Raw genomic sequence first — 27023 nt, 5'->3', positions numbered from 1 at the left:
GTTAGGTTGGGCTGACGATAACAAGGTCAGTGTTGCAGGTCTATACCTGAGACCTACCCGGTCGTGCAGTATGGGGAAATGGCCTGCCTTTCCGCTCCAGGCTGACCAGGAATGTTGGAAACGACACAGGGTGGAAGGGAAAGGGTAGCTCCTCACTCCTGGGAAGGTCCTTGAGACCCAGGCCCTATTGGTGGTTCATTCATCTCAGCTAAACTTCGAATCCTGATGGTATGTCAGGCTCTGGGCTAAGTGCTTTCTACCTGTCATCTCACTGAATGTCCACGGCAGCCCTGTAGGTATTCTTCCCCCCACTGTTTATTCATTTACGAAGCTAGAGAAGTGCAGAATCTTGTCTCGGGTCCCTTGAGCTGCAAGTGGAGGACTTGGGACTTGAATCTCCGTCTTTTTCACCCTGAATTCTTAACCTCCCAGCTCTGCATTTGTGCTTCAGGGCGCAGTAAGACTGTGCTTAATGAACGATAGGCATTTTCTTAACACAGAGTAGAGCAATTTGAATTCCTGCGAGATACAAGATGTCTGTCTTCCCTTAGTCTCCCGTGTCTAATGACTATGAGATGCTAGCAGAACCATTTGTGAAGGTGACTCTGACAACCATCCATCGAGTGAGCTCAGCAGTCGACTGTCCTCTTGCTATTCTGTTTGTTCATTCAAACAGGCCTTGAAAATGCTGCATGTATTCATTTAAACACTGACTCCCAGAGAGGGAAGGAAGAAGGGATATACTTAAGTAATTTTACTTACTCCTCTTGGTGATGTTTCGCCTGGGAGTTTGGGTACAATATACATATCATTTATGTGTCATAGATCTACAATAATTGTAAAGTTTCTAGCTTCAGGTAAATATATTTCATAATGAAAAACCAATTAAAAAGCCAATGAAGTGATTGTTTGGGTCATGTAGCCACATTTCAGATACCCAAGGAGTTAGATTACTCTGGTCAAAGTTCTTCCTGGAGTGTAAACCAAGCATTTTGGGAAATGGCATTAATTTTGTTAGACTCATTCAGGACAATGTTTCAGCAGGTCAGTACTCTGTGATGCAAAACGCCCAAGACTATCTGATATTCCTAAAAGTCCTGAGCATAAGTTTGGCCTGTAAGTAAGTTTGATTCTTATGTGGATCCCTTAACTTCTTGCTATTCCTTGTTCTCTTCTGGCTCCAACCCTGACCAAATAGCATCTACTTGTCAGCTCTTGTCCTCACAGAGGATGGGTGAACTAGGGTTAATTGCTTATGCCAATGTATCACCCCTTCGGAAAAAGAGACCCCCTCACACACATACCGTGTTCACTGGTAAATTCAGCAACTATTCTTAGAGAGCAATTGACCTGAGAAAATTAAAAAGTGTATTTCACGTACTAGAATTTGGCTCTTGTTTACTTAAACATTATTCAACCTAAGTGTAAAACACACTGCAAGGGCCCTTTAAAAATTTTTTTGTTAGATTTTTTTCTTTAATTCAACTATAAAGACAATTCAAGTGAGAAACTTCAGTGCGTTGATTTTGTTCTTTGAGTCATTGCACTGTAATTAGCTGAGTTGCATTTTAAATGCAGCACGAGAACATCTTTCTTGTCTGTTTATGTCAGGAAGAAATGGCTAATGAGCACTTATCAAAAAGATGAACATTTTTTTTCATTAGATTAAGTAAAATCAAAACAGATTTGTAATGTACTATTATGTTTCAGCTTGGAATAAATTGAGCAAAATAGCTAATATCTTCATAGCTTCCTGAGAATTTATTTGCATGGCAGGACCCTCCTCCCCCACACACTCAGACTTCAGGAAAGTGCCCATTTGCGGCGACATTCTTTGTGGGGTCAGGGCACCTTCCCAAAGGATTGGGAAAGCTCCTAGTGGTTAGCCAGAATGCCACCTGGTGCTCAGTGTCACGCGGAGCTGTCCTCTATTTGGAGATTTTTGTATGCGTTCAAGTGGATGAGTATTAGTCTTGTGTTACTAAAAGGTGCAGATGATGAAGGTTGATTCCTTAGGAAATTTTAATGGAAAAATGTACACATTTAAGAACTTTCTCCTTTTAAATGTTGTTTCGATGGCAGCTTGTTTTCAGGGCACCAAAGAGTCTAAGTTATTACCTGCGCTTCTACTAGGTGAGAGTTAGGTCTGTCTTCATCAGCACCCGTTTGGGGGCTGTGGAAATATGTGCATAGAAAGCAACCGATATAACAGGGCCTTATGCGCATAAGGAAGAATCTTGACTTCTTTGGGGTGAATGGACAAGAGAAAAATTCCCTGAATAATGGGGCGGGGGGGGGGGGGGGGAGGTAAAAGAAACTGCTCCGGACAGTAGAGATTTTACTTATAACCATATAACTTGTCTCCATGTAGCACAGTTTTGGGAAAACATTTTAATGAAAGTATAATACACGCATGAAAGAAAAAGCTTGATGAATTTCTGCGAAGTGACATAACCATGTTAACAGGGCCTAGACCACAGCGTAGAATGCGGCTAACGCTGCGAGGCCTTCTTCGGGCCACTCCCCAGTCGTTATCCCCCACCCAAGGTAACAACCGTTCTGATTTCTACACAGGCTCCTTTGCCACGCCCATCATTCTTTGGACATTTCTTAACCTTCTGGCACAGTGAGATGTTCCAGGATCACCTTTTACTTTATCTGCCCCAGCATTGGAATCAGTCATTTCTTCAAGGAGCCCTGGTTCCATTTTGTGTAGAATGGTATTTGGAAAGGAAGACCTGGACGCTAAGTGCGCTTATCTTGCTGCTGGAGTGTCGGTGGGCTCAGAAGGGCAAGGAAAAGAGGGGGCTGTCTCTCCCTCTCTCGATCTCTGCCTCATCTCTATCTCTCAGCTATCTTTCTATCTCTATCTACTGTCTCTCATCTCTCTCTCTCTCTCATCTATCTCTCTATCTCTATCTCTATTTCTAATCTGTAATCTATCTCTCTATCTCTATCTTTATCTCAGCCCCTAATCTAGGAGTTCATACTCTACTCTCAAATCTTATCTAACATTTCAGTCTTTCTCTTTTCTGTTTGCAAGTCCTTCCTGTATGTGAGAAATCTGGCTGACATTACCCTCAGTGTATTTACTCATTTGCCCAGGCTTAGGCTCACAGAAAGCAGTTTTGAATTGCTAACCCAACTGCTATAAAAAACATACCTACTCACCAGTGTTTGGTATTTATTAGACAGTTTTTGTCTTTGAGGGTATATAGTCAAAAACCTGTATTCAAAAGTAGTTATTTTTTCCATGCAATTATGTTATTCACTTGAAATATACTTAGGCTCTTTTGTTTCTGTTTATATTCCATATCAGGTTTCTTTCCCCTCCACCTTTGTTAATTTAACATCATCATCATCATCTTGAGTGAGTATATGAAGCATTAAGGTTCCAAAACCTATAATTACACAAAAAGCTATATTCAGAGGAGTGTTACTTCCCCTACTCCACCCTACCTACCTTGTTAATGTGCCCTCATTAGTTTCTGGTTCAACTTTCTGGAATTGCTTTTGTAAATATAAATACCTTTTATAATATCTTATTTCTCTTATTTCTTGCACAAAAGTTGCATACTATATATAGTCTTCTGCACTTTGCTTTTTTGGGCTAACAACAAAGATACCTTGGACATCACTCCATACCACATGTCCTTTAGTTTCTATGAACAGCTGCATAGTATATACCATTGTGTGAATATATCATAGTATATTCAACCTGTCTTCTATGTGAGTTTCTTTCCCAATATTTTTCAGTTACAAAGAGTGCTATACCTTGTTCATATGTATTTTTGTACTGGTGGAAGTGTACCTTCAAGATAATTTTAGATGTGGGCAAAAGTAAACCCATTTGTGGTTTTGTTAGATCCTGTCAAATTCTCCTCCCACGAGATGGGACATTCCCACCAGCAATGTATGAGGGTGTCTTTTTCCTTGGGGCTTTGTCAAGAGAATGTGCTGTCAAACTTTGTAATTTTCCCCAGACCTAATCATTGGGAAATGGTATCTCAGCATAGCGATAATTTGACTGAAGTTGTCCGTCTTTTCATATGTTTAAAGGTCATTTACAAATCTGTATTTGTGAATTGTATGTGACTTTTGCTTATTTTTTTATTGTGTGTTTTTTATCTTTCCTCTCTCAAAACTTTAGAGTTCTTTATGTATTTAGGATGGATGATCATGCTTTAATTTTGATGCCTGTTAATCATAGTTATTTTAAAATCAGTGTGAATCTGTGGGACTATTTTATTGTCTAAAAAAAAATTCTTTTGCGTCTTGGTCATTTCTTCCTCTGTCCTAATAGGCCTGGTAGTTTTTGATTGAATATCAGACTTTGTGTGTAAAAAGTTGTGGAGACCTGGAATGGTGGCGTTTTCCTGCAGAGATGATCTAGGTTTCTGTTGACTAACAGATGATGTTTGGGCAGATAACCTTGATCAAGGCTGGTCAATTTGGGGTTTTCCCTCTCTCTAAGGAAGCAGCCCCTTTGGGGTCAAAACTGGATTCAGTCTGGGGTCTTTACCTTCCTTCTTGGCAGTCCTCAGCACAATGGGACTCCTGTTTTCTCCCTAGATTTTTAGCCTTGTAGCATTTGGGTTCTGCTGGCTTCTCGGTCTCATCTGAGCACGTGCAGCCTGGGAGTCAGCAAATGCCTTGAGGGGAATTTGCACTCTAAGGCTCACTTCTCTGCAGCTCACTCTTCTCCAGGATGTTAGCCTTTCAATTTCTGTCAGCGACACAGCAAGACCACTGCAAGCTCCAGGTTGCTGTTATCTCTTCGGCCTTTATTCCCCACACAGTGAGTTGGCAAATACCCTGATGAGAAACAGCAGTAGCAAGTGCAAGGCCCACTCCAGTGTGTTGCCCTGTCCCCATGGTTGCAGCCTGTAGAGTCCCGCTGCCTTGATTATTTCCTCCTGCCTTCAAAGAGCTCTTCCTTTACATTTTATCCAGCTTTTAGAGTCGTTCTCAAAGAGAAGGGTTATTCTGATACTAGTAATTCCATCATGGCTGGTAGCAGTAGTCAACTTTCCACTTAGCACATTTCATTAAATCTGTATGGAAATGAGAGAACACAGTCAAACTGACAAAGCATTTTAAAACTGACAAGGAAATTGGCCACTGCTGGGAAGGGTATAAATTGGTACCACCTTTCTGGAGGGCATTAATTTATATCAAAATCCTTAACAATTTGTTTGCCCTTTGACCCAGCAATTCTGCCTCGAGGTATTTATTTTAAGAAAATAATCACAGGTGTGTGTGAAGGTTTGTTTACAAAAATTTCAATCCCAGTCAACAAAATTGGAATCAGAGTCCTCAGTGTGCAACAATAGAGCATTTTATAAATTGTGCTTCGATACAGTGGAATATAATGGAATTCAACGTTGCAAATGATGTAGGAGAGTATTTAAACATAATAACCTATTGTTAGCATAACAGATTACAAAACAACATGTGGTGTATGGTCTAGTTTAAGAATATTTATACAGCTATATAAATATAAAACTAAATTAATGCATGCACATGGAAGTGTTAAGAGCTGGTATTGTTGTATTGTTGTTTCTTTCCCCCCTTTGTTTATGCATATTTAAAAAAATTTCCATAGGGCATTACTTTTGTTCTAAAAGAAAATTAATACACTTAAAAAAGTCTTAACAGCTGATAGGCTTAGTAGTGTTACAGATTTGTCAGAATCAGAAAGTATCCTCTTTGCAAATACTTTGTGGAACAGAAGACCTTCATACAAATAACCTTTAAATTTCCACTAGTCCAATTCAAACAGAGGCTTCACTTGTTACTGTCAGTGTGTGCCAAAGCCTTTTAGTAAGGAGTCCTTTAAAAAGTAAATAGGTTTGGCCCTGGCAGGGTAGCTCAATTGGTTAGTGTTGTCCTGATACACCAAGGTTGTGGGTTTGATCATACAAGAAGCAACCGATGAATCCATAAAGTGGAACAAAAAAATCGATGTTTCTCTCTCTCTAAAACCAACAGTAATAAAAAAAGATAAATAGGTTTGGGATAAGGACCTGGATTATCAGGGAAGATTTATTTCTTAGAAAAAAATCTAATTTCCTTTTGAAACCAATGGCTAAAATTTAATGCAATTGCTTTTGTAAAACTAAATCAAGATTTCTGAACACCATTTTTATCCTATGTTGTTTTTTATTTCAAGGTATCCTCCAAGGCAGCAATCACTGACTATGGCCTCTTGGGTTTTGAGGATGCTTCCTAGGAATGGCCGTTCCTTGGCGACATCATCAGAGAACCAGCGAGTTGGGGATTATCTTCGTCACCATGAGGCCTATGGATACTTCTTGCCCATCCAGACGAGGTGGCAGGACAACGACCAGTACGGCCACGTGAACAATGTTGTGTACTACAGCTACTTCGACACCATTGTCAACCACTACCTGATCAGGTAGGCGTGGGTCCCGCAGCCCCACATCCTCACTCAGCCCTCTGGAGTGCCCTCAGTGGGAGTTCACGCAGGGCGCTTTGGGAAGAGATTTCCCACCATTTCCTCCGCTGTGCACCTCTTTTGTTGAGTCACATTATTCCACATTATTCCTGAAAGTCATATTATTCCACAGGAAAACAGGAGGGCCCACACGTTGGTGAGGAAAGTGTCGCCCTGCTGCTCCTGCCGTCTCAGGTGTTACTGTATCTTGGTCCTTTGACCTAAACTGTCAGCAAATGTGCAGGCTCTGAATCTCAAATAAGCATCTAGACAATAAACCATGTAATATCCAGACCCTGGGCAACCCGAGCAGACAGAACATCAGCCCTCAAGGCCTTTTTGTGAGAAAAGCAGCTGCTTCCCCCACTGAGGGCACATAAGGAGGTGGAGAGAGAGTAAAGATGGAAAGATGTTTGTTATAGTTGCTGAATGCCCTTGAGGCATGATTGCCATCCCATAGGTATGTTCGTAAGATTTGTTAGTATTATTTGGTTAATATAATTCTCTATGTGAAGGATTGTGTTGTATAGACAGATCTGCGTAAATCCTGGTTTTGTCTTGTATTAGCTATGCAGTTTTGGTCAAATTATTTAGCCTTATTGAGTCTTCTGTAAAAAAAACCCCTCACATTTATTAAGAGCTTTCTCTGTGTCTAGCACTGTAAAGCATTTTACACAGATTTTCTTATTTAATCCCAAGATGAGAGAGTAGCCGATTGTCAATGCACTGCTTGGACCTCTAGCCTATATCCTTTTGGGGCACACTGGGCTGTCATCTGTCAGCACCAACATTTATTTGCCTAAGGACTACCCCTGGCCTTAGGATGCCTTTTGCAGCCAGGCCAGAAGTGCAAGGAATTGATGCCTCCTAGAAGCAACCTTCAGTCACTCACTGATGTGAGTTGATGCATAAATGCTGCGGCTTCCTCACCTCTTGACAATCTCTGATCACTTCACACAGATTCCCAGGCTCCTCTAATGGGATTAAGCTCCAGTAGTCAGATTGATACCTTTTTTTAAAGAAGAGAGAAATAAAATTTACATAACATGAAATATACTACTTTAACCATTGTAAAGTATACAAATTCAGTGGCTTTTTGTATATTCACAATATTGTGCAACCATCACAATGTCTAATTCTAGAACATTTCTATCACCACCCCCCCCAAAAGAAACCCTATACTTATTAGCAGTCAATCTCAATTTCCCTTTCCTCCCATCCCCTGGCAATCATGAATCTACTTTCTGTCTCGATAGCTTACCAATTCTGGACACTTCATATAAATGGAATCATACAACATGTAGTTTTCTGTGTCTGGCTTCTTTCACTTTATGATGTTTTCAAGAGTGATCCATGCTGTAGCATGTGTTAATACTTGTTCCTTTTTATGGCTGGATGATAGTCCAATATTGTTTATTCATCAGTCAATGGATATTTGGGTTGTTTCCACTTTTTGGCTATTATGAATAATGCTGCTGTGAATATTTGCATACATGTTTTTGTATGCACATGTTTTCAGTTCTTTTGGGCATATACCTAGAATTGAATTGCTGCATCATATGGTAACTCTGTATTTGACTTGTTGAGGAACCCTCAAACTGTTTTCCACAGTGGCTATGCTGTTTATATTTGCACCAGCAATATATGAGGGTTTTAATTTCTCCACATCTTCACCAACATTTGTTGTTATCTTTTTTATTACAGCCATCCTGGGGTGTGTGAAGTGGTATCTCATTTTGGTTTTGGTGATGACTAGTAATGTGTCGAGCATCTTCCCATGTTCTTGTTGGCCTTTGGTGTATTGCCTTTGGAAAAATATCTAATCAGATTATTTTCCATTTTTTCAATTAGGTTATTTGTATTTTTATTGTTGGGTTGTAATAATTCTTTATATGTTTTAGGTACTAGACCCTTATGATATGTATGATTTACAAATACTTTCTGCCATTCTGTGGGTTTTTTCACTTTCTTGCTAGTGTCCTTTGACCACAGAAGTTATTAATTTTGATGACAGAGTGGTAACTTTAAAAGTAGCAAATGCATCTTTATTGGCTACTGTCCTTTCCTGCCCCTTCCTCACTTCTACAGGAGTGCTAAATCTACAGAAAATACCTTACAGTTTTCACTCACAGCAGGTTTGCCAAGTCAGGGAGCTTAAATTTCTTCTTTCAAAAGAACATGTGTAGTACAACTTTCACCTTGAGAGTCCTGGTTCTCCCTTGGGTGATATGTGGTCCTCAGTCTTCAACGCATTTACTTTGTGTGTGCCTGGCAGTAATTTCTCTAGAAGTAGCTTGCACTTGCTTACCTGTGAATAATAAACTGTCTTTTTTCAGCACTCATGTTAGCTTTTAGGAGAATGTGTGCTTTATACCTTGAAATCCATGGGGAAAAATAAAAACAGCATTTGAGGCTCCTTGTAATTTCACATCATTTGTCAAATAGGTAACTTCACAGTGAATTTTCCAACTTGGTCCAGGGCTACTTATTCTTTTTAGGAAGGAATTTGTAACTACTTCGGATTAACTCTTAGGAATCGTCTCAACGCAGTCAGGACCTAGTGGTGTGTCTTAGTCAGTTGAGGCTACTATAACAGAATACCATAGACTGGGTGGCTCAGACAACAGAAATTTATTTCTCATAGCTCTGTAGTCTGGGAGTTCCAGATCAGGGTACCAGCACGGTTGAGTTCTGGTGAGGGCCCGCTTCCTGGTTTGCGGGCAGCCACCTTCTTACTCTATCCTCCCATGGCTGAGAAAAGAGACTCTAGTCTCTTTCTCTTCTCATAAGGACATTAATCCCATCATGGGGGACTCCAGCCTCATGACCTCACCCAAACCTAATTAATTCCCAAAGGATCCACCTCCTAATACTGTGCCATTGGGAGTTAGGGTTTCAACATGTGAATTTTGGGAGAACATAGACCTGTAGCTCGTAACATGATTTTTGTGGATTTTGAATGTCTCCCATTCGTGAACGCGGCTTCTGGAAAAACGATGTGCTAAACATGCTGGTTGAGTCTTTTCTCCAGTGGGGATTGTGGGGTAGTGATGGGGGTTGGCAGCAGGAATTTCTACCAGAATAGAGAGTGTCCCATCTCATGTAGAAATCTTTAGGTATTATACAATGACTCCAAAATTGTGAAAATACCCTGGCTATTGTGGCCAGGGACTTCCTAGTCAGGACAAAAGGTGGGTTTACCTTTATACTTTTGCTAAGAGATCTGGGGATTATTTACTAGGTTGCTCACTGACTGTTGGAAGCCCAGCCAGCACCACATAAAGGTGTGAGAATTTCACCAGTCATTGTGAGGAAGGGCAGCTGGTCACACCCAAGCCATGCCTCCCAGCCAGGCCTGCACGCTCACCTCCTTCCACCGGGCTTTCTAAAGATGGGCAACGTGGTGCTTGCACCAAGATAACCAATGAGGAAAACCCTCATCCAGAACATTCCTCCTTTGGGGGGGTTTCTCCAGGAGAGGGGCCAGGGAGTTGCGGAGGGTGTGGAGGAGGGACGGATGAGAGAGAGCAGAAGAGACCACAGGCTGCCCAAAGTTCCCATCACTTTGACACGCTGGAAGGGGTTAAGTCATTCTTGAACAGTTTATCGCTCATCAATTGCAATTAAATATGTTTATATTAAATTATGTTCTGTAATTAATGTAAAATCCTTTAGCCTATGCTGTTATTAGAACCAGATGCTGAAGTACCAACAATATTTCAACATGACTGTGCTGCCTCGCCAGCTGTCTAACTGTAATTACTTTAATCTCAGCTTGTTATCTAATTATCACCTTTGTAAAGGGAAAAGTACTCTCTAATGCCTACTGATTGTTTCAGATGATGATGAAGAGCAGGGAACAGCTGTCAGAGATCTGGGCCTGCTTATCACAGTGAAGGAACTTATCCTGAAGCTTCTGCAGGGCCAAACCGCTGAAGAGAAATGTCCCAGGCGGGAGCAGGGGACTGGCCAGTAAGGGGAGACAGTTGGTGTGGAGGTTAAGGGTGTGGCCCCTGTGGGTAAACTGTCAGGTGACACCTGTCTCCTACAGTGATGGCTGGGGGACAGGCTACCTGGTCCATTGCCACATCTATAACACAGAGACAGGAATAGAACCAGCCTCTGTCTCAGAGGACTGGTGTGACGATTGAAGGAGATCAGGCATGGGGAGCCCTCTGCACAGCGCTTGATGAAATTTAACATTACTTGGTAAATGTGAACTATTTTTTTCCTTTAAAAAAAGATCAGTGTTGGTTTTCTACATCCCCACGATGAGTTTGTTTTCCACATTACGTTTAAATTCTGCCACTTTGGGACTGAATTTTACCTTTCCATTGCTTATTCAGAAATGGTTTACCAATCTGTCGAGAGTCTAAGTGAGTATCGTCAGGGAGATCTTGACGCTCTCGAGGCGGACAGAGCGTTTGGGGATATCTTTCAGTACTTTATGCATGTATTTGCATATCAGCAGTTGATGTGGTAGCTGTAGTTCATTCCACCATAACCATTAAAGCCAGTTCCCTTAGGATGTTTATTAAGCTTTTAATGTCCCCTCATGCGTCACCTCTCGGGGCAGGACGGTACCTTGGTCATTTATATATTGAGTGTATAGCCTGGTCTGGCACATACTTCGTCCTCAGTGACCGTTCCTTGAAAGAACTAAACAAGATTCCTCATTCTCGGGCCATGCTGGATCACCCAGGGCTTTTCCTTCCCGATGGAGTGAAGCACCGACTCCTGGGGCCTTGAGGCAGGTCTCCGTCTCCAGGATTTCTCGCCACACGTTCCTGCGTCCTCATATCAGTCAACTGCCAAGCAGGCTGTCGGGGAGACGTGACAGAGCCCCCAGGGGCGTGGGATCGCAGCGGTGTGAGCCAGCTGTGTCTGCTTTAGGAGCAACAGGAGCAGGAGGCGGAGCTGGCACACCCGGAGCCGTGCACCCGAGGAGGGCAAAGCGGGGGGTCTTTAATGTCAGGAGTGCGCAGATTCAAACAGGTCGCTTTATGAGAGGGGCTCCCCGTTCATCACAAGAGCATAACTGTCACAAACTCCACGTACACTCCCTTCAGTAGAAGGCACCGCAAACCAGACTCTGCAGTCTCTCTTGGTTATGGTATCTTTGGCTTTTGAAGGAAGTACCCTAAAATGAGGGACGTGGCCCAGCGACAGAGCCCTCAGGGAAACCTCTGCCTGCGGCCTCATCTCTCCCGGCGCCTCCCTGGGAGTTCCTCTCTCCCCTGCGATACACTGCCCGTGGTTTCTCGCCGGCGGCGCGCTGACTCTCCGCTCCGTGCCCTTGGCCTGCTGTTGCCGGCACCCAGGATGCCCTTCCTTGCTCCTCCTCCAACAGTCGGACTCTTCCTAGCTTGTCGGACCCTCCTACCCACCACTCTCAAACAGAATCCGTGTCCGTCATCTGCATTCCCGCGGGATCCTGCCTTTTCTGTATCAGAGGCCCACAGACTTTTCCGGAAGCGGCCAGACCCCGAGTCCTGGGGCGCCCTGGGCTGCGGGTCCCTGTGTAGCTGCTCAGCTCTTGTGGCAGCGGGAAGGCAGCCACAGCCGGCGCGGGCGTGAGGCCGGGGCTGTGCGCCAGTGAACTCGCCCCGCTTGCTGCTGCCTCCCTTGTTCCGCTTTCCCTGTGCTCTTGTGTTTTTCTAGCTTGAGTCACTCTCCTGGCTACTCTGCCGTAGGTCGTTCGTGCATCGTTGCTGAGTTTTTCCTCTTGCAGCGGCGTGTCGCCCTGATCTGAACTCCTCAAGCCGGGAACTGTAGTGTCTTAGCCTTGATTTTCCCGCAAAGCGGAGCTGGGACAGGGCCTTGCGTCCAGGCAGTTTGTTTTAGAAACTGATGCGGGGGAGCACGGCTGGGGCCCAGGAGTGGGCTAGGAGAAGGAAAGGCAGCCCCACTTTCCTGAGCTGACAGCGGCCCCTGAATTCCACTGGGGGCGCCCGAGGAGCCCTGTGGATGGGCCTCAGCTCTCTGCCAGAAGGACTGAAACAGGAGGCGTTTGTCCGCTGGCTCCATCCCTCCCTGGTCAAGGTTTGCCCCGTGGGGTGTTAGCTCCCTCTGTTTGGAGTGTGAGCGGGTGTCCCGAGTCACCCAGCAGATTCCCGCATCCTCCCATGAGGCTGGGGCGGGGGAGACCCCCCGCTGCCCGGGGGGTGCTGGCAGGTGAGGCCCGAGCGCGGCCGGCTGCCGGGGCGGTGGCTGGGGCACTGAAGGGGCTCCGAGGATGTGGGGCAGCCTCGCAGAGGCGTCCAGGAGGTTAACGTTCGTTTGCTGTTGCCCAGCACAGTAAGTTGATGTGCTGAGAGGCACTGGTGACGAGGAAAGCGGTGGATGGTAGGCCGCCCAGGCTTCAGCCCCGCCCGGCTCTGCTCCTTACTCAATGTGCCGTCTCAGGCAAACTACTTAGCTCTTCTGACCTCCACCCCTCATCCATGAGGGGGCGATCATCGTACTTACCTCAGAGGCCTTTGTGGGGTACGAAGCCCATTGAAAGGGCCCATGCCATGTGCTCAGCAGGTGTTAGTTATTAATAGGCACTTAGTAAATACTAAAGAATTTTCAGCAGTGGCCTTTTGTAGGTTAATGCTTCTATCTTTGCTCATTTTTTAATACACTCTTTCCAAATTGAACTCTAAATACCTCACCAAATAACATTCATTTAAATAAATCTTTTTCACTAGAAATAGAAAAATACAAAGTAAGAAGGAAAAAGACACAAATAACCAACCTAGCACTGCAGCTGCAACTGAGCATGACAGTAATCGCTGAGCTTCCTGGCCCCAAGAAAACGAGGGAGACAAGGTAAGCTACCTAGTCCGTGCTGTCTGATAAAAGAAAACATCAACTTTTCTAGAGAATCAGACTTTTCTTTCAAATTAAACTCTAAAAAGACCTTAAAGGCATTTACTAAGGAGGCTTGAACAACAAAATTAGAAGAATGTAAGGAGCCTGGAAAGGGGATTTCTCTGTTTTGGACTTGACCGTGCTTGGCACGTGTGGGTGCTCAATGACCGGTCAGGTAATAGGAAGTGTTTCCAGTAGTAGATTTTCTTTCATAAGAGTCAGCATCCTGCGTCTGCTGACTGGTATGAAAGAGTGACTCTGATGGCAAGGTTTGGAGCCAGTGTGGAGGGCAGAGGTGGGTCTGCCACTGGGGTATGTTGATTGGGTAGTAGGCACAGGATCTCTTGGCTGCCCTGCTTTCTCAGAATGCTGGTCCTGACCAGCCTCTGCTGCTTCCTCTTTCCAGAAGGCTCTTTCCTTGTTCTCCTGTCTCAGGCTAAATGAGCAGACTTTCTGTAGCTTCCCCGTGGGGGCAGGTGAGATTGGGCTTCCTGTGGCTTCAGCCAGCACGAGGTTTTCCCTGCTGGGGTGGCCTTGAGCCATCCCTGTCAGGCAGGCCTCCCCACAGGGCTCAGTCTTCTGTGTTGCTGAATAGCATCCGAGACCCCAGGCAGGGCCATGCTCCCTCTTTAGTACATTGGCATCTCAGGGCTTCTGTTAACATTATGGTGACGGCATCAGTCTGAAGGCCTCAGTTAAAATATTATGATCTGTCTCCTTGAGCCCAAGGAAATCTCATTATAAATAAAGTAATCTCATTTGCGGGTGTGTTCTATAACCCACAGGCTGGGAAATGTTCGGATGCAGCATGCCCGGGAAGTCGGGCTGTCAGATTAATACATTGTGTGAAAATTGGGGCCGGAGGTCGCCAGACTCCTCATACACAAATCTCCCTCTGAGAATCTCATTTCATTCAGACTATCAGTTAGATTAGAAATGCCCTAATTATCCCTGTGAAATTAAATTACTTTATGTTAGGGTGATATAATGAGCAACCATAAAGAAGATATATACAACCGATCATCTTATTAGTCACAGCAAGACCAGACCATACACTAAACGGACCTTGTCCCTGTGACGGGGAAAAGGGCGAGAGAAAGGAAAAAGGAGAGGGGTTGCATTGGTTCACCTCTGGCCAGCTGTGCGTTCCTGCTGTGTTTCTCTGCTGAGGTGCTAAGAGTTTGTCCCCCAAGGTGCCACCTCTGGTCATTAGAGTGAAAGAGCTATGAAGGATCCACTATGCTCTTGACCTCGTTCAAAGATAAACCAAGGATACACCAGAACCTGAGATTTGGTACCTCCCCTAACTGGCACTCGATGCCTTCAAGCCTGCTGGTTGTCACCACGGGAGCCCACCTAGACCTGCCTTTTTGTCCCTTTACCTTCCCTTGCCTCCCAGCCAAATCTCATCTGTCTTGCCTTCCATTTGTGCAAAACTCTGACTTCTAATTAAAAAACCTGATCCATGCTGTATGGTCAAAGGATGTTGACGGGCTCATGTGCAACCCCTTCTGGGAGCATAAATATGAATTTTACAGAAACAAAGGGATGGTGGGCACATGAGCCACTCTAGCAGATTGGGCAGAGGGAAAGGGGCAGAGCTCTGGGTGGACTGTATTTGTGCAGCATGGTTACAACAGAATTGTCATAAATAGAAAAAAATATTGATAACAGTTTAAAAGTTAACCCCATGACCTTAGCTAGAGCCTTTGATGAAATGATAGGCAAGTGTAAAATAATTTAACAAAACGAGCATGTTATGGACGCATGTTTGTATCCCCCAAATTCCTGTGTTAGAATCCTAATTCCCAGTGGGACGGTACTAGGGGAGGTGGGGCCTTTGGGAGGTGATTAGGTTTAGATGAGGTCATGAGGGGGGAGCCCCATGATGGGATTAGTGTCCTCAGAGGACGAGAAAGAGACTAGAGCTCACCCTCTCCGCCACCTGAGGACACAGCAAGAAGGTCACTGTCTGTAGAGCAGGAAGTGGGTTCTCACCAGAACAATATCTGCCTGCAAGTTGATCTTGGATCTCCCAGCTGCCCGAACTGTGAGAAATAAATGCCTGTTGTTTAAGTTACCCAGGCTATGGTATTCTGTTGTAGCAGCCGAAATTAAGACAGAACACAATGTACATTAACACTTAAATAAATAAATCACCACATCATAGGGTGAGCCCTCCCCTCCCCTCCCCTCCCCCCTCCCCTCCCCCTCCCCTCCCCCCTCCCCTCCCCTCCCCCCCTCCCCCCCTCCCCTCCCCTCCCCTCCCCTCCCCTCCCCTCCCCTCCCCTCCCCTCCCCTCCCCTCCCCTCCCCTCCCCTCCCCTCCCCTCCCCTCCCCTCCCCTCCCCTCCTCTCCTTTCCTCTTTCCTTTCCTTTTCGAGAGGAAAGGGGAGAAAGAGATTTGTTATGCACTTACTTATGCATTCACCGGTTGATTCCTGTATGTGCCCAAACCTTGGTGTATCAGGACTGCGCTCTAACCAACTGAACTACCTGGCCAAGGCCTTGAGCCCTGTCCTCACATAAGGTGTTCAGAGAGTTTGGTCCTTCGGGTACCCAGCTCTTCTCCTCATCTCCTGGCACAAGCACAGAGGTACTGACCAGAGGTTAAAGTTTCAAATTATTAGCACTTTTAAGAGCACACACTTGAAGCTCTCTTAGGCGGAGGATATGTAGGTAGTAATAGCTGGAAAGAGACCAGCAGGCGCGTGCTGATGATCCCGTATATTGGCTTCAGTCCCTTATTACGCTCAGTGGCGTTGCCTGTGTTGACGGGTCGCTTCCCAGAGGTGAAGAGCTGTGCTGCCTGGCTTACCAAGTGACTGCCCTGTGACAGCTTTGCACTTTAACCGCTGCGCTGCGAGCTCATGCTGCAGTGGGAAGAGTGTGGGCTTGGGAGACTGGAGCCCTGGATGCCTGAGTTGGCTGTGCCGCGCCCTTGTGGTTGTGGGTGAGTCAGGTACTACCAGGGCAGGCAGGGCTCTGAGCACTCATTTTCCTCGCTGGGTTTTGACAAATAGCTCAGGCCCCCCTTTCAATATGGCCACTCTGCTGCAGCCAGAAAGGCGTTTTCTAATGGCATTGTATTTACAACTACCCTCATTCCTGTTTACAACTTTTCCAGGGCATCCAGTTTGCATTTCAAATACAGACAAAACTCGTTTGCATGTCCTGCAAAACCCTGCAGGGTCTGGCCCTCTTTCAGGCTCCCCTGGTGCCATGCTCCCCGTCTCACCACGCCTACTGTCCACCGGCCTTTTCCCCGTCCATGCCCCTGCCCGCAGGGCTCCATGCTGTGCTCTCTGCCTGGAGAGGCCCCTCCCCCTCCCTGTCTCTCTTCTCTTGGTTAACTCGTCCTTACCTTTTGGGTCTCAGCTGAAAGGTCACTTCCTCAGGGATGCCTTCAGAGTGCCCTGACCAGGTCCTGTCCCCCTCTCCCGGGCTCTCTCCGAACCACCCTCGGTATAGCATTATCAGAGTCGCAGTTTTTCATTTGTTAAAATAATTACTTGAAGCGTGATTCAGTCTCCATCATTTGATTGTAATCACCATGAGAACCGTGACTTTGCTCAGTGTTGTATCCCAGGGCCTGGCACCGTGCCTGGCACACAGTGGGCACTAAGGCATTTTTCTTACATGAATGAATGAACAGTCTGGGCTGTGTGGGAATTAGCCAGCCAGGCTCGATACTGAAATGCCACCTGTTCGAGTCACTGTAGAGCTGCCCGCAGTTTAGAAATGTGATTCCTGTATTCTGGAAGGGTGCCCTAAAGATAGCTGAGGAGGTCAGTGAAAACGGTGTGATGTTCGGTATTTCTTTGTCAGCTTGACTTCATTTCTCCTGGAAATCTTAATAGAGCCCGGAAACCCCATAGTCTTCCAAAGCTTTTTTTATTTAAAATGTTTGTACCAGGGCAGTCCCTGTGCAGCTAGCAGCCCCCAGGAGCCTGACTGTGGCTGGCAGGTCAGCAGCCTGGCTTGGGGAAGGAGAAGACTCCTGACCACTTAGTCGTGACTCCAGTTCTCTGAGCTCACTAATTCCCTTCCCAGGTTAAGGGACAGGGTGAGCAGTCCGTGAGTGTCTATGTGGAGGCCTGGGGACGGCTCGGCAGCCCCTGGAGAGCTTCGTCCTCTGAGGGGTCGCTGCGCGGGGCCACCCCGCAGCTCTGAACAGAGTGAGGTATGAAGTCATTTCCAAAGCGGCATCTATGAAATTCCATTACAAGGTGTTTTCAATTTAAGAGGAAAGACCTTTGCGGAAACTAATTTGCAGTTTCACGCTTTCCCCGCTTCTACAACTAAAAAGGCTCACTGGATGGGTGGGTGGGGAGAGATTAACCAAAGAATTTATGTGCATATATGCATAACCCAAGGGCACAGCCGGAAGTGTGGGGAAGGCCTGGGGCAGGGAGTGGGTGCGGGGTGGAGGGGGTCAATGGGGAAAAAGGAGACATCTGTAATACTTTCAACAATAAAAGCAAATTTAAAAAAGGCTCACTGGGTGTGCAGATTGCCTCCACCCTCAGCTCCTGGATTCCTTCCAAGGTTGTTGCACATCCCCTAAGTTTTGCAATTTTTGAGACAAAAAGGAAGTAAATGCCAACTGAAGAGACAGAGACAGAGAGCACAGACAGCTCTAAGAAATATTTCTGTGAAGTGGTTAAGAGAGAGTTTGAGAGTAGTGGGTGGTGTGTGATCAGGAAAATCAGTATTTTGTTTTATCTTTAAGATGTTTAAATACTGCTGTGGACACAGTCCAGAGGGGGAGGTTGAATGATAAAAGGGCAGGGATGACTGATAATTTGTGTTCCCTGAGGGACAGGAGGGGATGGGGGCCAAAGTGCAGATGGAAATTCTGGCCAGGACAGAAGGAACCCCAGCAGGAAGGCAGGAGAGGCTGGGTGCTGATGCCACCTGATAAGGGTAGGCAGTGGAAGCTGAGAGAGTCCCCGAGAACTGGCTTCCTTTTCTCTTTGAAATAGAAGATCAGGTTGTCTGCTGAGTGTGTGGGGTTAGGTGGACAGGAGTGGTCAGAGGTTCAAGGAGAATGGAGGAGGTTTAAATACCAAGGTCAGAGACCAAGAGTGCGAGTTAGATACAGGCCAGGCTGCTGTTACAGGAGACTCCCAAATGCTGTGCCTTAAACGAGAGAAAGGTTTGTTTCCCCCACACACAGCCGTCCAGGTGCAGGGTCTGGGGCTGACAGGAGCTCAGCAGTGTGGAGGGGAGAGCCAGAGCCAGATCATGCAGGGCTTTGTTGGCCTAAGGCAGGGTTTTGGGTTTTATTCGAAGTGAGATTGAAGATGTTGGAAGAGATGCAGAAGGCAGTGGGCCGACATCATGAAGGGAGTTGGGGGGGGGGGCAGTGCCAGAGGACCCGTGTCTCCCTAATGTCTAGAAAGCTGAGACAGTCTGGTGAAGTGGGAAGGGGCAGGGTGTCCCTCCACCTTTGCCCCTTGAGCCCAGGGGAGGTGTGGGTCCCCACATGCATGCTCCCAGGGGTGTGGACCTGTTAGTGGGGAAAGATAGGTAAGACTTCACTCAGTGTCCTGAAGTCCTACTTGCTTTTTGGTCAGTTAATTGCCCACTTTGCTTTTATATTTTATGTTAGGTCATCTACACACACACGTGTGGCTGCACACACACACTTGCACACTTGTGCACACACACAAATGGATGGGGGCACAGGCTTTGGAATCAGGTAGACTTGGGTTTAAACCCCAGTGACTGCACCTACTGCTAGGTGTCTTCGAGAAGCGAATTAACCTGTGGCAGCTTCCATTTCCTCCTCTATAAAACAGTGGTAGGAATAGAATACCTTTCATAGAGTTGTTATGAAGATCAAATTAGAGAGAGCAAGTAAAACACCATTCCTGGCATGCATTAAGTGCTCAATATATTACAGCTATCATCATTACCAAGCTTAACAAGCCATAGCTATCATCATCATCGCCATCGTTTTACCTATCCCCAAGAAACTTATTTTATCTATTAAAACAACTACCCAGACATCTCAAAAGATACATTTGCATTTCAAAAAATCTTTCTGGAGCCAGCTTTTCTTTCCCTCTCCAGGCCTGACCAGGCAGTCTGGAGTCTGGAGAGGAAGTTACCGGTGATGCTTTTCAATGGGAAACCACCTGTCCACCCTTTTGTGTTCCCCTCAGAGAAATCTGTTGTCCTGGGAAGTCTTTTCTTTAGATAGCAATTTGGCTGCTAAAATGAAGCCAGGCTTCTTTGTGTGTAAGCGTGCACTGGTTCCAGGCTCGGCGTGGGGGTGGAACAGCTTGCTATTAGCGGGTGATGGTGGAGGGTTTGCTGGCGGCCCCTTCTCCTCTCAGAGCCATGTGAAGCCGTGTTGTCTGTCTGTGAGCACGTTTACATGTATGTATATGTGCTTGTTTCCACGTTTAGCTATGTGTCTCAGATATAGATAGAACGGCCCCTCCCTTTCAAGAGCTAGGACACTCCAGTTCTCCCTGAGAAGGGTCTGAGCCCCAGATTTCTTCTCTGTAAAATGAATGCCTGGCACATAATAAGTGCTCAGTAAATGGCAAGTCATTGATAAGACCTGGGTTCTAGTTTTGGCTGTGCCATTAACCAGCTGAGTAGCATTGCCTAAGTCATTTCATCCTGATGTTTTAATGGCTGGAAGGTGTGGGGAACCCAGAAGTCCCTTCTCTCTCTGAGGTTTTATGATTTTACCAGCAGCTCCTAGATTATAGGTTTTGGTTCCTTTGGCTATTGCCCATCCCTCCTGAATGATGTCTCTTTCCCTCTTCAGTGGACCATTCCTGCCAGTGTAGACACATGTTCCACTATCTCCCATCTTTAAAACATTTTTCGAGTCAGGTCCCACAAATCAGTACTTAGTGTTGGAATTTAGGGGCAAGAGAAGTTCTGTTTCGGTTGGAGCGCTGAGCAGCTGGGTGAGCCTGTGGCAGTTGGTGGCCACCTTCTTTTCATAACGGAAAGCTCACCTTCGTGCGAATGACACCAGCACAGAGGGGAGTGAGCAGTGCCAAGAGGTCCGGTTTGCTGATTCCTGCTAGCATCACTCAGGTATAGCCTTGCCTGAAGCTATCTGCATTTAGGCTTCTTAGTTACATACATTGTTTTCTTCTGCCTTGTTTGCTTGTTTAAGCCACTTTGGGTTTTCTGTCACTGTCAAAAAAATTCTGACTGTTCCTTCTTGCTGGTTAAGGAGCACTCTGGAGTTGTAACAGTAGGGATTTAGGTTAGATTCAGGGAAGAACTTCCAGATAACCCTGGAAGACTCCAGTCTAATGTGGAGATCCAGATGCATTCAAGCAGTGTCTAGTAAGGGCTGGCTACAGACTAAACCAAGTTAATCCTCATGGGATTGACCCTGTCAAGGTAGCAACTGACATCCCCATTTTAGAGAGCAAGACTGAGACTCAAAGATGGTAGGTAAGTGGGCCACAGTGAGGAAGTGAAGAGCCAGACCACACTCGCAAATTCTGCTGCTCCCACCCGGGGAAGTGCATGAGGTGGCCCATCTGCATGACAGAGCTGAAGCACCCAGCCCCACGCCCAATGTGCTGTGGGTGCCTGAGATTTGACAGCAGCCATGTGGCAGTCAAAACACTCACAGAAGCAATTAGCACTGAAGGAGGGAAGGTCACCACACATCCTCTCAGCTCCCCCATGCCCAGCATCCCTTCTCTTACTTTGCTTGGCAATCAGAGAGTCACGCTCATGTAATCACATGGTCGGTCCCCCATTCACAGGCTGGTATCTGGAGCTACTACAGGGGATGCCAAGAGTCTTTGCCCCCCCTGTATCTGGGGACATCTTCCTTTGGGCCTTGGGGAACCCAGTCCCCACTTGCACACCAGAGGTCTTTTCCAGAACATGCAGAGAACCTCACCCAATTTGGAATGGGGTTTTTCCATCACTGTCCTTTCCACATCTCCCTTGCAGTGAACTCAGCTCATGTTCTCCTGTCTCTGCACCATGGCCTCCTGCGGCTGCCACAGGAGACTGAGCTGACATAGAATCAATAGCTCAGCACTTGAAGGCATGGGTGAGGCAAGATCTGACAGTTGGGACCTCACACTTCAAGCTGAAGAGACTGAAGAAGCCCTAGGGTCCAGAAGCAGTGCTTGGGTCAAAGTGATTCCCCAGATATTTTGATGGCTGGAGGCTTCTGGCCAAGGAATGGGGCAGATGGCTAGGCTCCTGCCCATCTCTCTCTCTTCGGGAAGGAAAATCTCTCACAGAAGCTCCCATAGATTTCCTCTAATATCTCATCGGTCAAAACTGGGTCACGAGTCCTTGCCCCAACCAATCACTAGTAGAGGGGATGTGGTTGCTACACAGCAGGCTTGGACCAACCGTGATACCTTCAAATTAAGCATTCACAGGAAGAAGGCAGTGCACTGTGTGAGTGACCAACACCATCCTGCCATAAAGGGGAGATGGACAAGGTAGCTGAGGGTTCAAAGCCAAAGGAACAGAAGAGCAAGAGGAGCAGATCATGCAAAGGTACAGAGGGTCATGAGACACCCTGGTGCTTGGGATTCCTGGTGGTTCATTACCGCAGGAACACAGCCCGGGTGGAGAAAGGTGGGCAAGGTCTCATTACATTTTATTCCTGTAGCTGGGCAGGCTGTAGGCAATGGGGAGCTATTGAGAGACACTGCAAGAGAGTGAGTGCAGATGGAAAATCACAGGTGTGCAGAAGTCCCCTGTATTTTACGAACTGTGCAAAGCCATCCATGACAGGCAATAATGTCGCTAATATTCTAGAGGCCTCTGTTCAGGTGATTATAATTGATGAGGGAGTATAGATGACCTTAATTATTGAATTTACTAATAGCAGCTACTTGTTTCTGGATATAAGAATGCGCACACACTCAGCCCAATTCTTTACACAGTTATGATTTCACATGGGTGACACCTGCACCTCACCTCTCCCACCTGCCCTGGGCCCACCAGGGTGCCTGAAATAACCCAGCACTTCGTGCTGTGATTTACACAGGATGCCCTCACCTCTGAGGGTGAGGGTGACTGTGTCCCAGTTTACAGAGGAGAAAACAGAGGCTGTAAGTAGGCAGGGGGCTTGCTGGGGAGGTGTGGGGGTGGGATTTGAACCTAGAGCCTGTCCTTCCCAATCCACCATGCTACTTTATGACTTCAGAGGGCGGCATTCCTCCCAACTCAGCCACGATATTCGCTAATCCTGGGTTTCCTTCTGCCCCCACACCTCCTTTCCATTTTCTGTGGTCAAACCCAGGAATTGGGGCCCTGCCGGAGGGAGAAAGGCCCAACTCCTGCATTATAGTCAGGAAACCAAGCTGCACTTTATTACCCTATTGTGGTAGTAATTATCACAGGCCACAGGACCAAAAGTTCCCCTGGGTCTCCCTGCAAGTGTTAGGTAACGTGAGCATAGGAAGGTAACACAAGGCCTGCCTTTCTGCCCTTCAGAGCCACACTGCTGCTGTTGGGAGTTACTGTGATAATTCTCTTTATTTTCTGTCTAGTTGTTCCGATTAAGTCCAAGTACTACATCTCTACACGCTTCTCAAACTGGAGGAGGCACAGCCTCAGTTCTGTGCAGAGAGAATGCAAAACAAGAGTGTCCAATACACCTTCCCGAAGCATCGAGTTTATGGCAAGACTTGGAAGAGAGCTGAGTATAGACTAAGAACCGCTCCTCTCCCACAGGCCTGGAAGAGGAGACAAGCAGGGCACGGGAGGGGGGCCCTGGGAAAGCAGCCCAGTCTGCAGCTTCACCCAGGCGGGGGCCACGTGGTGGACCTGCCGTGAGGGCTGCCTCTCCTGTTGTCCCCCGGGGGGCTCTAGGCTCACCTCCAGGCTCACCAGGTATTTTGGGTAAGATGTTTCTAAAAGCCACAGAGATGCCAGATAACCTCCTGATGTGAATCTTGTGCAGAGAACACCGCAGCCGTCTGCACACCCCGTCGTCGGCTGGACTAAGTCCTCTGGTACAGGGGTCCTTGCCCACCGTGTGCACACTATGTTCCACTTCCTCCAGGAGCTCTTTGGTACCAGCCTCTGGCCTACCTCCCCATACCATGTGGAGGAGGCAGACCAATGTCCAAAGGCCTCCCTGAAGCTCAGCATCTTTCAGTTCAGCATTTAAAATACAGAGAGTTGGGCTCGACCTCCCCAGAGTCGTTGATTTAGCCCCGCCTTGGCTGTCCATAATTTACACTGGGTCTACCCAGTTCCATTTGCCATGCTGCTTCTCGGACAGCCTAAGGCAGAGCTTTTTCAAAATGAAGTCCGAGAGCCTCTTAGCCACCCCCTTCCAGCCCTGGGGCTCCATTGCTTCTGTGGGTGGAATAGGTGTCCTCAGCACCACACTGGGGGACTGGGCTAGGAGTGGTGGTCTTCGACCCCAGGCTAGCTAGGGGAGTGACAGGGTTTATGGAATTCTGCCTGATTTCTGGCCCTCAGGCTGCTGATCTGCCTGGCAGAGCCTGGAGAACTCCGGCTGCACCTCCCGAGTTGGGAAGGGATTATGGCTGTTGGGGTCAGAGGAACAGATGGCCCACCCCCAGACAGTGCGCCACTTCACCTTGGGTTTCTTGGTGCTCAGGATGGGGTACGTGGCCATCACACTGTGCTACCTCTTGCCGGTTAGTGCGTGCTGGATCTGGTCCCGTTCAAACACCAGGTTCATCTTCTCCTCTGTCACCCAGGGGTCCATGCCATCACAGGGTTGGCTCACTGCAAAGCCTGAGGTTCTCCTCCTGGCCCCCGTTTAGCCGTGAGTCCCTCATGATTTGTTTTAAAGCCCCTCTGTCTCTGGGGTGGAGGGCCATCAACTTCTTTAAGAGGTTTTTACATTCTAAAAATACGAAAATGGGCACGAGGTATTTCCTGCGCAGCGTCCACTCCCATGGCTCCCAGCAGTCCTTTCCCAGCGGCCATCTCACGTAGAATCACTCTCAGGCTCCCCCGTTCAGGGGCAGAGTGAGAGAGGGAGCTACAAAATGTGTTCCGCTTATTGCTGGTAAACTGAGTCCAGAGTCCGATGTTTGTGTGAGCATCAAAGAGCGTATTCTCTGGGTGTAGGCCCCTGTGGACGATGCCCCTCTGGGCGGCAGTACTGCACGGCTGTTATCAGTTGTTGGAACATGCCTCTGGCTTTGTTATTTTAGGGGCTTTTCCCTGCAGAACGCGGCACGATGCTTTCTTGCTGTCAATCACCTCAAATAACTTGACTACATTTGAGTGATGCAGCGCCTCCGGGATGCGCTTTGAGAGGGGAAGCCTCTGGAGGCTGAAGGTGTTACTGCAAAACCCCAGGCCGGCTGCTTGCTGCTGTGAAAGCAATGCCTGAGGGACGAGCGTTGGGTGAAAAGGGAAGGTTGCTTTATTCGGGAAGTTATAAGCCTGGGAAGCTGAAGGACGGATGTCCAAAGGCCATCTCGGAAGTTTCAGACCAAGCAGAAGGGGTTCAGAAGGGAGGCAGGGCAGCGGGGGGCGTCCCAGGGAACTGAGAGAGAAGTCTGTGTTTCTTTAGTCACAGGTAACACTTTTCCGCATCCGACTTCTGTGTTCAGCAGCTGAATGCAAACCTTCTTCTGCAGAACAAACCCATGGTGCAGCTGCTGTTGGTATAATCGCTATCGTTGGTATAGTTAGCATTGTTAGTATTGGCATTCGTATAGTTAGCAAGTCACCTTGCAGCCATCTTTGACGACAAGGGGCCCCACCTTGGCCATTCGGAGCCCCCGAGCGCAATAGCGAAGGCAGCTTCACCAGGGTGAGGCTGGGCCGGCACCTTTTGACTGGGCCAGTGGTGGCTGTCAAAGTCCTTAATCAGCACGACTTCTCTGTAGCCCAGCCCCTTGTGATTTTAATGCTCCTAGTATTTTGAGCAGATAGAATGAAGTGATGCTTAATTTGGCTCAACTCCTTTTCTCACAAACGTAGGCACCAGTTGCTGTTGTGGTGTCTGCCTGTCAAGCAGGAGATAACTTGATGGTGCTTTATGAAGTCAGTGCAAGAAACAAACCAGTCACAGCTGGGGATAGACCACAGTAGCTTTTCTCAGTTTTTGATTTTAAGATCCCTTTACTCTGAAATTTAAAAAAAAAAGGATCCCAAAGAGCTTTTGTTTATATGGAATATTAAAGATTGTTATTTACTGTGTTCGAAATTAAAATCTAATAGAATGCTTAAAAAACGAAAACATTTTTACATCACCCTTTACCATATGTCTCTTTCAATAAACATTCTGAATGCTTTGTCTATACGTTTACTCAGTTTCATGGGGGCCGGGGTTCTGAGGAGAGCGGTGTGAAAGCTAGAGGCCGCACGACAGTCTTAGTTCCTCCAAGTGTTGGCCCAGGAGATGCTCTGAGATGACACCAGCTTTTGTTGCTTCTCCCTGCTTAAAATGGTTCATTTTGTATCAACATGGCTGGACCATGTTTTAGATAAAATTTACATTAAAATAGGACTTCAAGTAAAGCAGATTGCCTTCCATAATGTAGGTGGGCCTCATCTAATCAGCTGAGGGTCAAAAACAGAACCAAAGACTGAGCACTCCCAAGCAAAAGGGAATTTCAGCAGACAGCCTTCAGCATCGGCTGTTCTTGGTGTCCACCCAGACTGCTTTGGGACTTGAACTGCAGCTCTTTCCTGAATCTCCAGACTGTTAACCTCTCCCATCCAATTTTGGACTCACCAAACCTCCCCAACCACATGAGCCAGTTCCTTAAAATTTTCTGTATCTCCTGTTGGTTCTATCTTTCTGGAAAACTCTAATACACTACCCTGGCCTGTTTACATGTATCCTTTCCCGTTTTTTTTTGTTTTTTTTTCTCCTCATAGAACTTATTTCCTGATGACAATGTAATTCAGGAGAACAGTGACCTGGCAAGCTCATACCAAGGCATTAGGGACAGATGTGTGTTCCCTCCCACATGGGGTTTGCCTATAGAAGAGGAAGAGAGGGCAGTGCTTAACACAAACGCCACCAAGAAGGGACACTCAGGCATCAGTGGGGATATCACTTCACTTCTCCAGAGAGCTGGATCTGGTAACAGGCCTAACGCTAGAGAAGAGCCAGCCTGCAATGAGAAAAACATGAAAACCTCACCTGCCTAGTCCAGCCCGCTGGAGTGATGTCGAGGAAAAGCAAGGGCTTTCGTGTCTAACGGACTCAGGCTTAAATCCTGGGTCCACAGCTTGCGTGTCTTTGGGCAGATCCCTTAACTTCTCTGAGCCTTAGTTTCCTCGTCTGTAAATTGAGGCTTTAATACAGCCTAGGATTTAATGCAGCTGTGAAAAGCAAGTGAATGAACACGTGTCAGCTGCCTAGCCTGTGGCAGGACCCAAATCAATGCTCGCCAAGTCAGCCGAGTAGCCGCAGAATCGGAATCTCTCCCCAGCTCCGCCCTGAACCCCAACAGTGGGCTCCCCGTGAGGATGATTGCAAAGAGCAGAGAGCTTCTGTTGAGCTAAAGAAGAGAGGAAACTTCTTGTGCCAGTGGGTCCCCGGAGCACTGGCCATTAGGACCCCGCTCCAAAGTCCACCAGCCAAAAATGCCCGAGAAGTTTGATGATGCTGTAAACTCAGGACGAGCCTCACGAGTGGCTGAACATTTCTCCCCTCTTTTTTGGATAACGGTTTTTATAAGTGACATTTTGTTTCAAAGCCTTGTCCATCCATCAATCCTTGTCCACCCTTCTGTTGCCTTCCC

The 27023-nt window shown here is 46.9% G+C and overlaps 1 protein-coding gene across 1 annotated transcript in view; it reads left to right on the top strand.

Annotated features, from left to right (window-relative positions):
* LOC107531955 (uncharacterized) overlaps window positions 1–27023 on the top strand; it is a 95272-nt gene that overhangs the window by 25424 nt on the left and 42825 nt on the right. The window contains exon 2 of the mRNA XM_016206180.2: window positions 6173–6418. Within this exon, the coding sequence (XP_016061666.2) occupies window positions 6201–6418 (218 nt within the window). The 5' untranslated portion in view covers window positions 6173–6200. The remainder of the gene's footprint in view (window positions 1–6172; window positions 6419–27023) is intronic.

The sequence above is a fragment of the Miniopterus natalensis genome, chromosome 11, assembly GCF_054644295.1.
Source record: "Miniopterus natalensis isolate mMinNat1 chromosome 11, mMinNat1.hap1, whole genome shotgun sequence".
Taxonomy (NCBI): domain Eukaryota; kingdom Metazoa; phylum Chordata; class Mammalia; order Chiroptera; family Miniopteridae; genus Miniopterus; species Miniopterus natalensis.
Note: the sequence above shows the minus strand (reverse complement) of the source record. Positions and strands in the feature narration are given on the sequence as shown.